At 43.0% G+C, this 15,936-nt stretch overlaps 2 protein-coding genes across 9 annotated transcripts in view; both read left to right on the top strand.

The window, feature by feature from the left end:
* Positions 1 to 15,936, top strand: part of LOC107774153 (histone-lysine N-methyltransferase ATX2) — a 72,879-nt gene that overhangs the window by 24,185 nt on the left and 32,758 nt on the right. The window lies entirely within an intron of this gene.
* On the top strand, positions 2,074 to 3,505 carry LOC142182619 (uncharacterized). The gene is made up of 2 exons (XM_075256823.1): positions 2,074 to 2,275; positions 2,676 to 3,505. Exons 1-2 carry the CDS (start codon positions 2,074 to 2,076, stop codon positions 3,503 to 3,505), a joined length of 1,032 nt encoding a protein of 343 aa, XP_075112924.1.

The following is a 15,936-nucleotide window of genomic DNA, read 5'->3' as shown; positions in this document are numbered from 1 at the left end:
TTTTTTGGGAAAGAAATCAATGAGAGACCCACTTTAGCAGACATAAGGCGATGGGCTAGTGCGTCATGGAACAAAGCATATGGAGTAAACATGTATGAAATGACAGACAACATGTTTCTTTTTGAATTTCCAAAGAGATTCATGGCGGAGCAGATTATGCAAGGAGAATGGAGTTGGAAAAAGTTCAAGTTTCGTCTGGAATGGTGGAGTCATACTGCTGGATGCATTTCAAACTCACAAATCGAGGAAACATGCTGGATTAGAGCCATGGGGATTCCTTTACAGCTATGGTCACAAAAGATCTTCAAAGAAATAGGAGATCTCTGTGGGGGATGGATAGCTACTGAAGAAGAAACTGATCTCAAAAATCATCTTAAGTGGGCAAGAATTAAAATTGTTGGTGATGGCAGAAAGACTCCCAATGAGGTTGGGATTGAAAGAGACGGTATTAAATTTTTCATCCCAATCTGGGCTGAAAGACAGACAAGATATGAGCTGAAGATGCAAGAAAACGAACAATGTTTTGAAATAGAGAGATATTTGAACAATCTAGTGGGGTGCACCATATTGCAAAACATTGATAAAGGAAAGGCACATGTGCAACTTACCAGTGTTTAGAAAAGCGATCGCTTCGTCGCTTAAAGCGCGAAGCGACAGTGTATCGCTTCTGGCTGCTCGAAGGGATGCGATCTTGAAAAGCGCGCGCTTCACTAGCTGAAGCGACGAAGCGAGAAAATCGACGAAGCGATCGCTTCTTTTACAAAAGCGCACTGGCCCTTTTTTAAAAAAAAAACTTGGGGTCTGTTATTTAATTATACAAAAAAGACCCCTAAATAGTCACAACAGACCACTGCTTCTCCCGTCAAAACAGAGACATCGACAAAGGGGTAGGGTTGACCCCTTCTCTCTCAAGCTCGAGCTCGACCACTGCTTCTCCAGTCCAGGTAATTTCTTTCTCCTTTCTTCTTCATTTCTTCTTCTCCTTTCTTCTTCTCCTTTCTCCTTCTCCTTTCTTATTTTTCTTCTGCTTCTGCTGCTTCTTCTTCTGCTTCTTCTGCTTCTACTTCTTCTGCTTCTTCTTCTGCTTATTTTTCTTTTGCTTCTGCTTCTGCTTCTGTTGCTTCTGCTTCTTCTGCTGCTTCTTCTTTTGCTTATTTTCCTTCTACTTCTTTTGCTTCTTTTTCTGTGTCTGTTTCTGCTTCTTCTGCTGCTTATGCTTCTTCTGCTTCTTTTTGGCTACTACAAGTCGATCCCTATCCCTAATTGATGAAGATGAAAGTGATCATGAAGAGGAGGGGGAAGAAGAAGATGACGAGCAATATGAAGATAATAGAGGAATTCAAGATTTTGACAATCTTGAAGAAGAAGAAGAGTAGAAGAATAAGATGTTGATTCTAGTAATTTAGTAGCTTTGATTTTACTTGTCCTATGGTTTGTAGATGATTTGGTGGTACCTAGTACCTACTTTTAAGTATTTAAATTGAAGTTTTTGATTATTTATAATGTTACATTATGTTTTTTAAGAATTGCGCTTCACTTTAATAAAGCGTGCGCTTCGCTTTGCGCTTCGCTTTTGAAGCGAGGCGAGCCCTTGTCGCTTTTTTGCGCTTCGCGCTCTCAAAAACATTGCAACTTACACAAGGTTCGAGTTCGAGGAATCAGAGCAGTAAAGCGACAAACAACGAGCTGAAATCCTATGACTCCGACTTGGCTGCACAAGTCATTTTTAATGATCTCTCGTGTGAGTTTTCTGATGATATTAGGCTGAAGCCTTGTATAGAGGAAATGAGAGGACCTTCTTACCTGGGGGCAAAAGAGTCCACTCCAGGGGACCCAATCCCCAATGAAAACCTTGAAAGTATGCCAAAGGCAACACTTAACAGTTGCAGTCAGCCAGAAGGTGGAGCAGAGATAGCAAGACTGGAATAGAAGGCAAGGGAGCAGAGCACAAACACAAATATGGGGGAAGATTAAGTTGGAAGTGCTTTGGAACAACTAAAGATCTTTAGCTCTATCCAAGATTGGGAAATCGAGGAGGTGTATCCTATAGCAGTTCAGCAACACAATCCATTAATGGATAAAGACATGGATGCAACACTATGGGTCCATCAAAATATGATCAAATTGGGGAAAATGTTTGGAGTAGATTTTCAAGGCCATGAAGAAGAAGCATTGGAGTTGTTAATGCAAATTGACAGTTGTAGACAGGTTAGAAAGGTGGAGACAGAGTTGGAGGTGAAGAAACAAAGATTCAAAGGATCACTGGAATTAAAAGGTTTTACTTCGTTTGATGTCAAATTCAAGAGTGACGGGAAAAGGAGTAGGGTAAGAGATCTATCAATCATTTCAATATGAAGATCAAAGTAATTTCCTGGAATGTAAGGGAATTAAACGACAAGAAGAAGGGAGATCATAAAAAGTCAAGTGCAGAACTGGAGGACAGACATTATATGCATGCAAGAGACAAAAGTGGAGGGGGATATTAAGGAAATAGTCAGTCAAATATGGGGTGGTAGATGGGTGAGGTATGCAAGTTTAGAAGCTAGCGGCACGAGAGGGGATTTTGTTATTATGGGATTGCAGAGTATGGAAAGGGGAGGTGTTACAGACTGGTGCATACACTTTGACTTGCAAGTTCGAGGCTCTTTTACAAAATTTTCAATGTCACATAACAGGAGTGTATGCTCCAAATTGTAGAATAGAAAGGAAAATAGTATGGAGAGAAATTGGTGCAGTGAAGGGATTGATGGAAGGTCCCTGGGCGGTTTGTGGCGATTTTAACGTTACAAGGTACCCTTCTGAAAAACGGGAATGTTTAAGGAGGTCCAAAGCGATGGTGGAATTCTCGGATTTTATAGAAGATATGGAGTTGATAGATCTACGACTTGAAGGAGGCTACTATACTTGGTTCAAAGGGGACAATCATACAGCCGCTTCAAGAATCGATAGATTTCTCATTTCAGAAGAATGGGATGAAAGCTTCAGAAACATCAAGCAAACTATCCAACAAAGGTTGATTTCGGACCATTCACCTGTGGCTCTATACTGTGGTGCGTGGGAACAAGCTAAATCATACTTTAAGTTTGAAAATTGGTGGCTGAATGTGGAAGGTTTTGATGACAGAATTAGAGACTGGTGGACATCTTTTGAATTCTCAGGAAGACCAGATTACATTTTAGCTTGCAAGTTAAAAGCTCTCAAGGGCAAGCTAAAAGAATGGAGCAGAGTTTATGAAGGTAATTTGGGACTGCAAAAATCAAAATTGCTAAGTCAACTAGCAGGTTTTGAGACAACACAACAACTAAGAGCGCTGACAGAGGAGGAATCAGTGAGGAAAGCAGCTACTCTAATGGAGATTGAGGAACAACTCAAGAATGAAGAAATTGTATGGAGACAAAAATCAAGAGCTCTGTGGCTCAAAGAAGGGGACAGGAATACAAAATTTTTCCATCGTACTGCAAATGCACACAAGAGAAACAACAACATTGATCAACTAATGATTTGACATGAAGTAGTCGAGGATCTAGACAGAATAGAGATTGAGATAATTGAATTCTACAAGGAGTTATACAAAGAACCTGAAGAGTGGAGACCAACGATCAATTTCGAAAATAGCTCAAGAATTTCTGAATCAGAAAGGGAGTTTTTACAGAGTAACTTTGAGGAACAAGAAGTTTTGACCTGTCTGAAGATGTGTGCAAGTGACAAGGCCCCAGATCCGGATGGATACACAATGGGTTTTTTTCAGAAAATGTTTGGGACATTTTGAAGGAAGACATCATGGCGGCCTTCAACAACTTCCATTCTCAGGAGATGTTTGAGAAAAGCTTCAATGCAACATATATAGCTTTGATTCCAAAGAAGACAGGTGCGAAAGAATTGAGAGATTTTAGACCGATCAGTCTGATAGGGAGCTTCTACAAATTGCTCTCAAAAGTCTTAACCGAAAGACTTAAGAGGGTGGTAGGGAAAATTGTCGATGCTCAACAAATGACTTTCATCAAAGGAAGACAAATAATAGATGCTGTGTTGATTGCCAACGAAGCTGTGGATTCAAGAATAAAAAAGAAGGAACCTGGAATCTTATGCAAATTAGATATTGAGAAGGCCTATGATCATGTAAATTGGAGCTTCCTACTCAGAATGTTAGAACTAATGGGTTTTGGGCAGAAATGGAATAGATGGATGAAATTTTGCATATCTACTGTAAAATTCTCCATTCTCATAAATGGATCTCCTAAAGGTTTTTTCCATTCACACAGAGGTCTAAGACAAGGTGATCCTTTATCTCCCTTTCTATTCATTATAGCCATGGAAGGATTGAACAACATGATCAAAACGGCTAAAGTCAGTGGATGGGTTAAAGGTTTTGAGGTAAACAGGAGTGGGGCAAACAATCTAGAGATCACACATCTCCAATATGCTGATGATACTCTAGTCTTCTGTGATGCCGAAAAGGACCAACTTAGATTCCTAAGAATCATTTTGGTCTTATTTGAGGGAGTCGCAGGATTACACATCAACTGGAGAAAGAGCAATATTTTTCCCATTAATGAAGTTAACAACATGGAGCAACTGACACAGATATTGGGAGGAGAAGTTGGGTCCTTACCAACTGTTTAACTTGGGATGCCTCTTGGTGCAAGATCCAAATCAAAAGAAATCTGGAATTCAGTCATAGAAAAGTGTGAGAAGAAGCTGTCAAGATGGAAATCACAATACCTATCATTGGGGGGCAGGCTAGTTCTAATCAACTCAGTATTAGACTCACTTCCTACTTATATGATGTCTTTGTTCACAATTCCAGCAAGACATTTTACAGAGATTGGACAAACTCCGAAGATCATTCCTTTGGCAAGGTAATAAGGAGAAAAAGGTCTTCCATTTAGTTAAATGGAAGACACTCACAATGGATAAAAAACAAGGTGGTTTAGGAATAAGGAATTTGAAGAATCATAGCAAGGCTCTTAGAATGAAATGGTTATGGAAGTACTCTCAAGAACCCCAATCTTTATGGGGCAAAGTGATCAAAGCAAAGTATGGTGAGGAAAATAACTGGGTGTCAAAAAAGTCAGAACATCATATGAAGTAAGTGTGTGGAAATCCATCAGAGAACTTTGGCCTATAATGAAGAATCACTCCTCCATAAGAGTGAACAACGGAAGGAACACATCATTCTGGAATGATAATTGGTTAGGAAACGGAAGCTTAAAGGAAAGATACCCCGATATGTTTGGTTTAGCACAAAACCAGCATAAGACAGTAGCTGATATGAGGAGTCATCAAGGATGGGAAATCGCTCTAAGAAGACAGTTGAATGACTGGGAGATAACAAGATTAGCTGACCTTTACAAAGAGCTGGAAGCATTTAAAGGATTACAGGAAGGTTTTGATTCACTTTGGTGGAAGAGGCACAACAGAGGGGTTTACCGGATGAAGGATGCATATAAGATTTTGAATCATAATAATCAACAGGTGGACCCATGACCTTGGAAACATATATGGAAAACAAAGATTCCATACAAGGTAGCTTGCTTCACTTGGCTACTAGCAAAGGAGGCGGTATTAACCCAGGATAATCTCATAAAAAGGGGAATTTCTCTGTGCTCAAGATGTTTTCTGTGCGGGGAAAATGCTGAAACTGTCACACATTTGTTTCTACATTGCAAGATTACAGACCAACTATGGAAAATCTTTATTAGTCTTAGGGGTATTTCATGGTCAATGCCATACAGGCTTAAAGATGTCCTTTATAGCTGGGAAGAAGCTGGAGCTGAAGCAACTAGTAGAGATAGATGGAGGATTGTCCCGGCTTGTATCTTGTTAGAAACTAAAGAAGTTCTATATTTCATATCTAGAAGAGAAGATTACAAGGCCTATTTATAATACTAATTCACCTAATCTATTAGTTGCCATACACCTAATTACACCTACTATACAACTCATATACATGTGCTAGCTATGATGTAGTACATGTGTATACATGTGCTACACAACTTGTATTACACCTACTATACAACTCATATACATGTGCTAGCTATGATGTAGTACATGTGTATACATGTGCTAGACAACTTGTATGTCAACACTCCCCCTCAAATTGGAGCATATATATTGATCATGCCCAACTTGTTACAGATATATTCAACTCGAGCTCCATTCAAAGCTTTTGTGAAAATGTCTCCCAATTGATCTCCAGTTCTAACATGACCTGTAGAGATGAGCTTTTGTTGAATCTTTTCACGAACAAAGTGACAATCTATTTCAATGTGCTTAGTCCTTTCGTGAAATACAGGATTAGAGGAGATATGAAGAGCAGCTTGATTATCACACCACAACTTTGCTGGCAATGTAGTTTGGAAGCCAACTTCACTTAATAGTTGATGTACCCATACAACCTCACACACAGATTGTGCCATAGCTCTGTATTCTGCTTCCGCACTAGATCGAGATACGCCATTTTGTTTCTTACTCTTCCACGAAATCAAGTTTCCACCAACAAAAACGCAATATCCTGTCGTGGATCTCCTATCGGCTTTTGACCCTGCCCAATTTGCATCTGTGAAACACTCAATGTTAGTGTGTTCATTATTCTTATATACTAGACCCCGTCCTGGAGATCCCTTTAGATAACAAAGAATCTGCTCCAGAGCCGCCCAATGCCTGACTGTTGGGGAAGACATAAACTGACTCACAATGCTGACAGAGTATGCGATATCTGGACGAGTTACTGTAAGATAGTTCAGTTTCCCAACCAATCTCCTATATTTCTCTGGATCTTCGAATAACTCACCGTCTTCTTTCACGAGTTGTGTGTTAGGAACCATTGGCATGCTGCATGGTTTAGATCCCAACTTTCCAGTTTCAGCTAACAAGTCAAGAGTATATTTCCTTTGGGACAAGAAGATGCCTTTCTTGCTCCGTGTAACTTCAACTCCCAAAAAATACTTTAGTTGCCCTAAATCTTTCGTCTGAAATTGAGTGTGAAGGAAAGACTTTAGAGTTGAAATTCCTGTAATATCACTTCCAGTAATAACGATGTCATCAACATATACTACCAATAAAAGAATACCATCATCAGACTTTTTATAAAACACCGTATGATCGCAATTGCTTTTCTTCATCCCATATTCTGGAACAGCCTCACTAAATCTGCCAAACCAAGCACGAGGACTCTGTTTCAGCCCATAAAGAGATTTTCGAAGACGACATACCTTTCCACACTCCCCCTGAGCAACAAACCCAGGTGGTTGCTCCATATATACTTCTTCCTGAAGATCTCCATGTAGAAAAGCATTCTTTATATCAAGCTGATGCAGAGGCCAATCATAAGTAGCTGTCATGGAAATGAATAATCGAACAGAAGCTAACTTGGCGACCGGGGAAAAAGTATCCAAATAGTCGACTCCATAGGTCTGTGCATACCCTTTTGCAACAAGGCGTGCCTTAAGGCGAGCTACTGTCCCATCGGAGTTAAACTTAACAGCAAATACCCACTTGCACCCAATAGCCTTTTTGTTAGTGGGCAGATCAGCCAACTCCCAAGTACCATTCTCATCTAAAGCCATCATCTCTTCTATCATTGCATCATGCCAACCTGGGTGGGACAATGCTTCACGAACAGTTTTAGGTATCCTAGCAGAATCTAATGATGCAATAAACGAGCTAGTAAAAGTAGACAAATGGTCATAAGACACAAAAGAAGAAATAGGATAAGTACATTGTCGTGTACCTTTGCGAATGGCAATAGGAAGATCCAAACTAGGATCTGAAACACAGGAGGTTGGATCTACCGACGAAGCAGAAGTAGGTAAAGGATCGGGTTCTGAGGTTTGTTGTCGCCTGGTATACACACGAAGAACAGGTGGCTGCTCGGATGGTCGATCGAGGGAAACGGGTGACTGAGGAAGAGGTGTTGGAGAACTAACTGGATGTGTGACAGTGTAGACCAAAGTATCATCTTCTTCCTCAGGACTGTTATAAACATATGAAGAAAAGAACGGATAATTTTCATGGAATGTGACATCGGCAGACACTAAATACCTTTTGAGATCTGGAGAATAACACCGATAACCTTTCTGAAGACGTGAGTACCCTAAGAACACACACTTAAGGGCCTTTGGATCTAATTTAGTTACCTGTGGACGAACATCACGAACAAAACAAGTACAACCAAATATTTTGGGTTCAATAGGAAATAATGGCTTAGAGGAAAAAAGAATGTTGTAAGGAATATTACCATGAAGTACAGAAGATGTCATACGATTTATTAAAAAACAAGCTGTAGAGACGGCATCAGCCCAAAAACATTTTGGCACTTTCATTTGAAAGAGGAGTGCTCGGCCTACTTCAAGAAGATGTCTATTTTTTCGTTCCGCAACCCCATTTTGAGAAGGGGTGTCAACACAAGAAGATTGATGTAGAATACCATTTGTAGCCATATAATCTTTAAACAAATCCGAAAAATATTCTTTTGCATTGTCACTCCTTAAATTACGAACGGAAACATTAAAATGAGTTTTTATTTCAGCACAAAAAGCACAAAAAATTGAAAACAACTCCGAACGATTTTTCATTAAATATAACCAAGTAACACGAGAATGATCATCCACAAAGGTAACAAAATATCTAAAACCAGTTTTAGAGATAATAGGACATGGACCCCAAACATCGGTGTGAACTAACTCAAAAGGTAAGTCGATCCGTTTATTGACTCTAGAAACTTTAGGAAGGCGATAGTGTTTAGCAAACTGACATGACTCACAATCTAAAGAGGAAATACTCTAAAACTGAGGATATAACTTCTTCAAACTAGACAAGGATGGATGACCTAATCGACAGTGTACATCAAAGGGAGACAACACAGTTGAACAAGAAATGGATTTCGGCACCTGTGATTCAAGAACATAGAGACCCCCAGACTCAGAACCTTTACCAATAATTTGCTTCGTCGTAAGATCCTGAAAAAGACAATAATTGGGAAAAAATGAGACACAACAATTTAGAGTACGAGTAAGTTTACTGACAGATATTAGATTGAAAGAAAAATCAGGCAAATTTAAGACGGAACTAAGGGAAAGAGAAGATGTTGGGTTAACAGTGCCAGACCCTAAAACATATGAGGTAGACCCATCGGCTAAAGTAACTGTGGAACATTGGGTATGTGACTGAAAAGTGGAAAAAAGTTTAGAGTTACCTGTCATATGATCTGTGGCACCAGAATCAATGACCCATTTGGATGACGAAGAGAGGAGACACTTAGTTGTTTTACCTGACTCGGGGATAGTATTGATAGGAGGAGATAATGATTGAGATGGTGAAATAGTCTCGGAAGTGGCGATGTTGGCATACTGAGATCTTTTGTTTTTATTCTGAAGCTTCACACAATAACGTATGGTATGACCGAGCTCATGACAATAAAAACATTCAACTTCCCCTTGCTTTAGGTCTCGACTATCGCTACTCCGATTGCGATTACTATGACTCATATTCTTTTGAACGCGGCTAAGCAGAGCACCACTATCGATCGTGGCTGTCGGACTTGGATGAGACTTTTCAGTACGCAACACTCTTGTAAAGGCCTCTTTCAAGGAAGAGATAGCAGTCCCAGATAAAATCTGCGATTTGGCCCCTTCAAATTCGGGAGAAAGACCAGAAAGGAAACTCATGACCGCTAGTTGTTCACGCTGAGCCTGTTGTACCTTCACATCTGGACTAAACGGCAATATAACATTAAGCTCATCATACACCTTCTTAAACTCTGAGAAGTAAGTGGTGAGAGAGCGATCTTGCATGGATGGATGGTAAAATGCCTGGCACACATCATACATGCGAGACAAGTTTCCTTTGCCAGAGTACAAAAAATCTAAATAATCCATTAGATCCTTCACATAATCACAATGAGAAACTAGATCATTTACCTCACTGTGCATCGAATTCTTGATTTGGAGAAACAATTTTGCATCCTTCTTTAACTAGACTGATTTAGTCTCATCCTTGGGTGGATCATCAACCAAGTGGTTCTCTTTGTCGATGCTCCGCAAATAGAGACGAATCGTCTTACTCCAATTCATGTAATTGGAACCCATGAACTTATTCTCCGTAATTTTGGACATAACCGGAATAACATCAACGGTAGGTTTCGTTTCAGTCATCTTGCACCCGAATAATAGTAGAATCAAATAGTCAAGAACAGTGCAGTGAAATTTGAACAATGCAGTGAACAGTGATATTTGAACAGTACAGTGAACAGTGAATAGTAATATTTGAACAGTGAACAGTGAACAATGCCGGAACAGTGATCTTGGAAAATGAAAGTTGTCAGGAAAAAAAAATTCTGACAGTACCACTTTGGTCGGAATAGTGAGTAGAAAAATCTGTAAAGAAGTGGCCGGGGCAAAAAATGGCCGGAAATAGTGAAATAGAATCAAAGCAGCGAACGACTGTTCTGAACAAAAATAATTCGAACGGGGAAAAAAAATTCCCAACAACAAACTGCTGAAAAAACTTCAATGCTCTGATACCATGTTAGAAATCAAAGAAGTTCTATATTTCATATCTAGAAGAGAAGATTACAAGGCCTATTTATAATACTAATTCACCTAATCTATTAGTTGCCATACACCTAATTACACCTACTATACAACTCATATACATGTGCTAGCTATGATGTAGTACATGTGTATACATGTGCTACACAACTTGATTACACCTACTATACAACTCATATACATGTGCTAGCTATGATGTAGTACATGTGTATTGTCATGGGCGGCTTTCCAGCCGTGCCCCATGACCCCTTGGGCGCGCCCCGTGGCGTCCTAGCAAGCCTTCCAATGCCTAGCGCCACGGACGGCCCCGTGGTCTTGGCCGCGCCAAGTGACAAGCGCGCATGTGCCTCTGTCGCCCCACCGATATCCCTCGCCAGCGTCCAACCGCAGGCAGATGCCAACAGCGCCGCGCGTGCAGACAATGCCGCGCGCGCAGACCCTGATGCCAAAGACTATGCTGCCGACAACGGACCTGTTTCCTGCCTTATAGCAAACTAAGTTTTTTTTCATTGTAAATAGAGTAGTTTTATTTCATGTAATTCCATTATGTTTCTCTAGCTTAATCAAGTCTAGTCTTGTAGCTTTGGATTATTTTTTTTAAGCATTATTAAGGGGGACCAAACAATCAAAACTTTCTAGCAAGCAAACAATTTTCTGTACTGGTGTCTCTCCCCCTCGACACCGCATTGCCTTTCTGTAATAGCTTTCATTAATGCAATCAAGCTTTCTTTCATTCTCAATTCTCATTCCTGTTCTCTCAATTTCTCTTGACATTGGTTTTCCCGTACGGCACTGACAATCTAGTCTAGCGTACGGAGGGGACCTCAGTTGGCGGACAGCAACTGCACTGACATCAGTTGCTTAGCCTTACGTCGCCCTTCCAAGGAATCTCAGGAAGGCGCCGCGTAACAGTTGGTATCAGAGCCTAGGCTCGACATCGGACGAGGGAACGCATTGCCATTACCACCATTTCTGACCATGGTGAATCATGGGGACCGCATTGCGGCCCTTGAACAGACGGTTGACGGATTACTGCCCATCATGGATACGGTGCCTGAACTAAGAACCAGCCCAGAGCAAAGGTTGGATGACCTGGACCGCAGGGTGCTCCAGGCCGAAGTTGACATAGAAAACATCAGTCGTGACTCCGAGGGAGATCGGCAAACGGCAGCCACAGAGGCAGCCGAAATTTTTGGCAAATTCGAGGGACTCCAACAGGAGCGTGCCGAGGATTTAGCTTACAGGGCACAAGAGGCAGACAGGGTGACTGCCATGCAACAAACTATTGACGACTTGACAGACAAGCTCAATGTTGTCAATGCTGCTTTACAGGGCCTACTGCGAGGCGGTGGAAACCAGGTCGGGGGCGCTGCAAACCCCACCTCCGCGACACAAAAACTGAAAATTCCTGAGCCAAAGCCATACAGTGGAGCTAGGAATGCCAAGGAAGTGGAGAACTTCATCTTTGATGTCGAACAATATTTTGATGCTGTTGGGGGCCTAGAAGAAGCTAAGAAGGTAGCAACTGCTGCCATGTATCTTCAGGGTGATGCTAAACTCTGGTGGCGGATGAAATACGAAGCCATCAAGGCCGGTGAAGATGCTCTCGAAACACGGGCAGAACTGAAGGCAGCCATCCGCCTACAATTCTTCCCCGAAAATGTTGAATACAATTCAAGGAGAAAGCTACGGGAGCTTCGTCAGACCAAATCTGTGCGGGACTACGTGCGGGAATTCTCCGCGCTCATGCTAAGCATACGCGACATGGGGGACAAAGACAAGCTCTTCACTTTCCTAGAAGGGCTGAAACCTTATGCCCGTATGGAGCTACAAAGGCAACGGGTAGATACCCTGCCCAAGGCGATCCAAGCAGCTGAATGCCTTGGGGACTATCAAATGGAAGCTCGGAAGGATAGGCCTCAACCGCCTGCCCGAGCGGGATTCAAAGGGGGCCAGTCTAACAATGCTGGCCCTAGCAGAAGTGGGGGAGATCGGAGCTCAACCAAACCTAAGGCTCTCTCCACAGGCAGCAACAGTGCTGCGTCTAACAACAATGATCGGGGGAGGAAGCCTCCTTCAGGGTGCCGTCATTGCGGCGGACCACATTGGAACAATGAGTGCCCACATGCACAGATGAATGCCCATCAGACTTTTGATGATGGGACGGATGACGATTCAGACGATGCGGATCAGACTGAACCAGTAGGTGCCTTCAATGCAATTGTTGGCTCCATTTCTGAGGCATTAGCAGAGACTAGTGCTGGTATCCGTAAGAAGAAGGACCCATGTCCCGTCACCAAGAAAGGGAAAAAGAAGGCGGATGATGAGACTCCTCTTAAGCACGAGAGGACCTTAATGTTCGTTGAGATGAAGGTGAATGGCAAGCCCATTCGGGCCATGGTAGACACGGGTGCTACCCACAACTACTTAGCCTCGACTCAGGTGGAGCGCCTTGGTCTAGTTGTAGGGAAAGGTAGAGGCCGTGTCAAGGCTATCAACTCACCTCCCCAGCCAGTGGGTGGAATAGCCAAAGAAGTACCGATGAAGCTTGGCCCTTACGAAGGAAAATTCAACTTGCGCGTGGTGATCATAGATGACTTCGAGTTGATAGTTGGATTGGAATTCCTGAGGCAAACCAACACCATGCCTGTACCGTATGCTGACATGTTACTGATGATGGGAGCAAACGGGGCCAAGCCCTGCGTTATCCCATGCATGCCCATGAAGATGGCCGTTGAAAACATCTCGGCCTTGCAGTTGAAGAAGGGGGTCAAAAGAAACGAACCTACGTTCCTGGCAACCCTCTGCATCGAAGATGTAGAATGCTCCTCGGGTCCCATTCCTGAACCCGTGAAGGAGCTACTACTAGAGTTTGAAGATGTCATGCCACAAGACATGCCAAAGCGACTACCGCCTAGGCGCACTGTGGATCATGAAATTGAGCTGGTGCCGGGCGCGAAGCCACCTGCCCGGGCGCCTTACAGAATGTCACAACCCGAACTCACCGAACTTCGGAGACAATTGACGGAAATGCTAGACACAGGGATTATCGTGCCCTCCAAATCCCCATACGGGTCCCCTGTGCTATTCCAAAAGAAACATGATGGTAGTCTACGACTCTGTGTGGACTATCGGGCTCTAAACAAAATTACTGTGAAGAACAAGTACCCTATTCCGTTAATGGCAGACTTGTTCGATAGACTGGGTGGTGCGACGGTGTTCACCAAAATAGACCTGAAGACAGGTTATTGGCAAGTTCGGATTGCAGAGGGTGATGAGCACAAGACGACCTGTGTGACAAGATATGGGTCGTACGATTTCCTGGTTATGCCATTCGGCTTGACTAACGCCCCAGCTACATTTTGCACTTTGATGAACCAAGTCTTCCGGGAGTACATTGATGAATTCGTGGTGGTCTATTTGGATGACATTGTGGTATATAGCCAAACATTGGAGGAACATCTGATGCACTTGCGGAAGGTCCTAGCTCGATTGCGGGAGCATGAACTATATGCGAAGCTATCTAAGTGCTCCTTTGCTCAAAAGCAAATTGACTTCCTCGGACATGTCATTGAGGAAGGGCGGATCAAGATGGACCAGCAGAAGATTCAGACAATCACAGATTGGCCGCCACCTAAGGATATCCACGCCTTGAGGGCGTTCCTTGGTCTATGCAATTTCTATCGGCGATTCGTGAAAAACTACTCCCTCATTGCAGTACCATTGACAGAACTCCTCAAGAAGGTCACGCCTTGGGAATGGGGACCCAAGCGAGCGGAGGCCTTCAACGCATTGAAAGCGGCTATGTCTAGTAGCCCCGTCTTGGCCCTTCCTGATCTGGCCAAGCCATTCGAAGTACAAACAGATGCATCTGACTATGCCCTCGGTGGCGTCCTGCTACAAGAAGGGCATCCCGTAGCGTACGAGAGCCGGAAGCTAAAAGATGCAGAGCGGCGCTATGCCGCCCATGAGAAAGAATTATTGGCTGTCGTCCACTACTTGCGCCTCTGGAGGCACTATCTGCTGGGAACCCCGTTCGTGGTCAAGACAGACAACACAGCTGTTAGCCATTTCATGACCCAGCCGAAGTTGAATGGTCGACAGGCCAGGTGGCAGGAACTCCTAGCTGAATTCCACTTCAACCTGGAGTACCGAAGTGGGAAGACCAATCATGTTGCTGATGCACTCAGTCGGAGAGCTGATCTAGCATCAATGTGCTTACTCGCCACCCTAAGGGGGAGCGAAGTAGCCACCTCCATCAAGGACCAGATACAAGATTTACTCATCAAAGACCCTGCTGCACAGTATTTGGTTGATTTGGTAGGACAAGGCAAGACTCGCCAGTTCTACATGGAAGATGGTTTTCTGAAAGTGAAAGGGAACCGACTTTATGTTCCTAAAGGAGGAGATCTACGAAGGACTCTTCTAGCGGAATGTCATGATACTCTGTGGGCCGGCCATCCCGGTGAAGAACGCACCATGGCGTTACTTCGCCGTGCATATTATTGGCCTCAAATGGCCGATGACGTTGCTCAGTATGTGAAGACTTGTCTAGTATGCCAGAAGGAAAAGTCAGACCGCGTAACACAGGCGGGACTCTTGGAACCACTAGCTGTCCCAAAGAGACATTGGGAAAGTGTTTCCCTGGATTTCATCACCGGATTGCCCAAGGTCGGAGGTCTAACAACTATCTTGGTTGTGGTAGATCGGTTTTCCAAATATGCTACCTTTATTGCTGCCCCACAATATATATCAGCAGTATATCAGCAGAAGATACAGCTCGACTCTTCTTCTCTCATGTCGTCAAATATTGGGGCCTACCCAAAGACATTGTTAGTGATCGTGACTCACGCTTCACTAGCAACTTTTGGACCCAACTCTTTAAGTGCCTTGGGTCGAAGCTGAATCACAGCTCAAGTTTTCATCCGCAATCTGATGGCCAGACGGAGCGGTTCAATGGTATGTTGGAGGAATATCTCCGTCATTTTGTAACCGGATCGCAGAAAAATTGGGTGAAGCTTCTGGATGCTGCTCAACTGTGTTTCAATTCACAAAAGAGCTCTAGTACAAACAAAAGCGCTTTTGAAATTGTTACCGGACAGCAACCGCTACTCCCACACACAGTCAATGCACCAAATATGTCTAAATCTCCTCGAGCTGCTAGCTTCTCTAAAGAGTGGAAGCAAAATTTGGAGATAGTGCGGAGCTATCTTGTCAAGGCTCAAAAGCGGATGAAGAGGCATGCTGATCAGAATCGTCGCTTTGTTGAATACCAAGTAGGAGACAAAGTAATGGTCAAAATTCCAAAACGTTACTTATTTGCGGGGGTCCATGACCCTCGCTTATTGCAAAAGTATATTGGACCCTTGTCCATTGAAAGGCGTAT

Source organism: Nicotiana tabacum, chromosome 7, assembly GCF_000715075.1.
Source record: "Nicotiana tabacum cultivar K326 chromosome 7, ASM71507v2, whole genome shotgun sequence".
In the NCBI taxonomy this organism is placed as follows: Eukaryota; Viridiplantae; Streptophyta; class Magnoliopsida; order Solanales; family Solanaceae; genus Nicotiana; species Nicotiana tabacum.
Note: the sequence above shows the minus strand (reverse complement) of the source record. Positions and strands in the feature narration are given on the sequence as shown.

What these genes read in the sequence shown, in the direction of transcription:
- LOC142182619 (XM_075256823.1), top strand. Translation starts at nt 2,074, where the DNA reads ATGGATAAAGACATGGATGCAACACTATGGGTCCATCAAAATATGATC. An exon ending in AGGATCACTGGAATTAAAAG is followed by an intron (nt 2,276 to 2,675) that starts GTTTTACTTCGT and finishes GTCACATAACAG; the next exon opens with GAGTGTATGCTCCAAATTGT.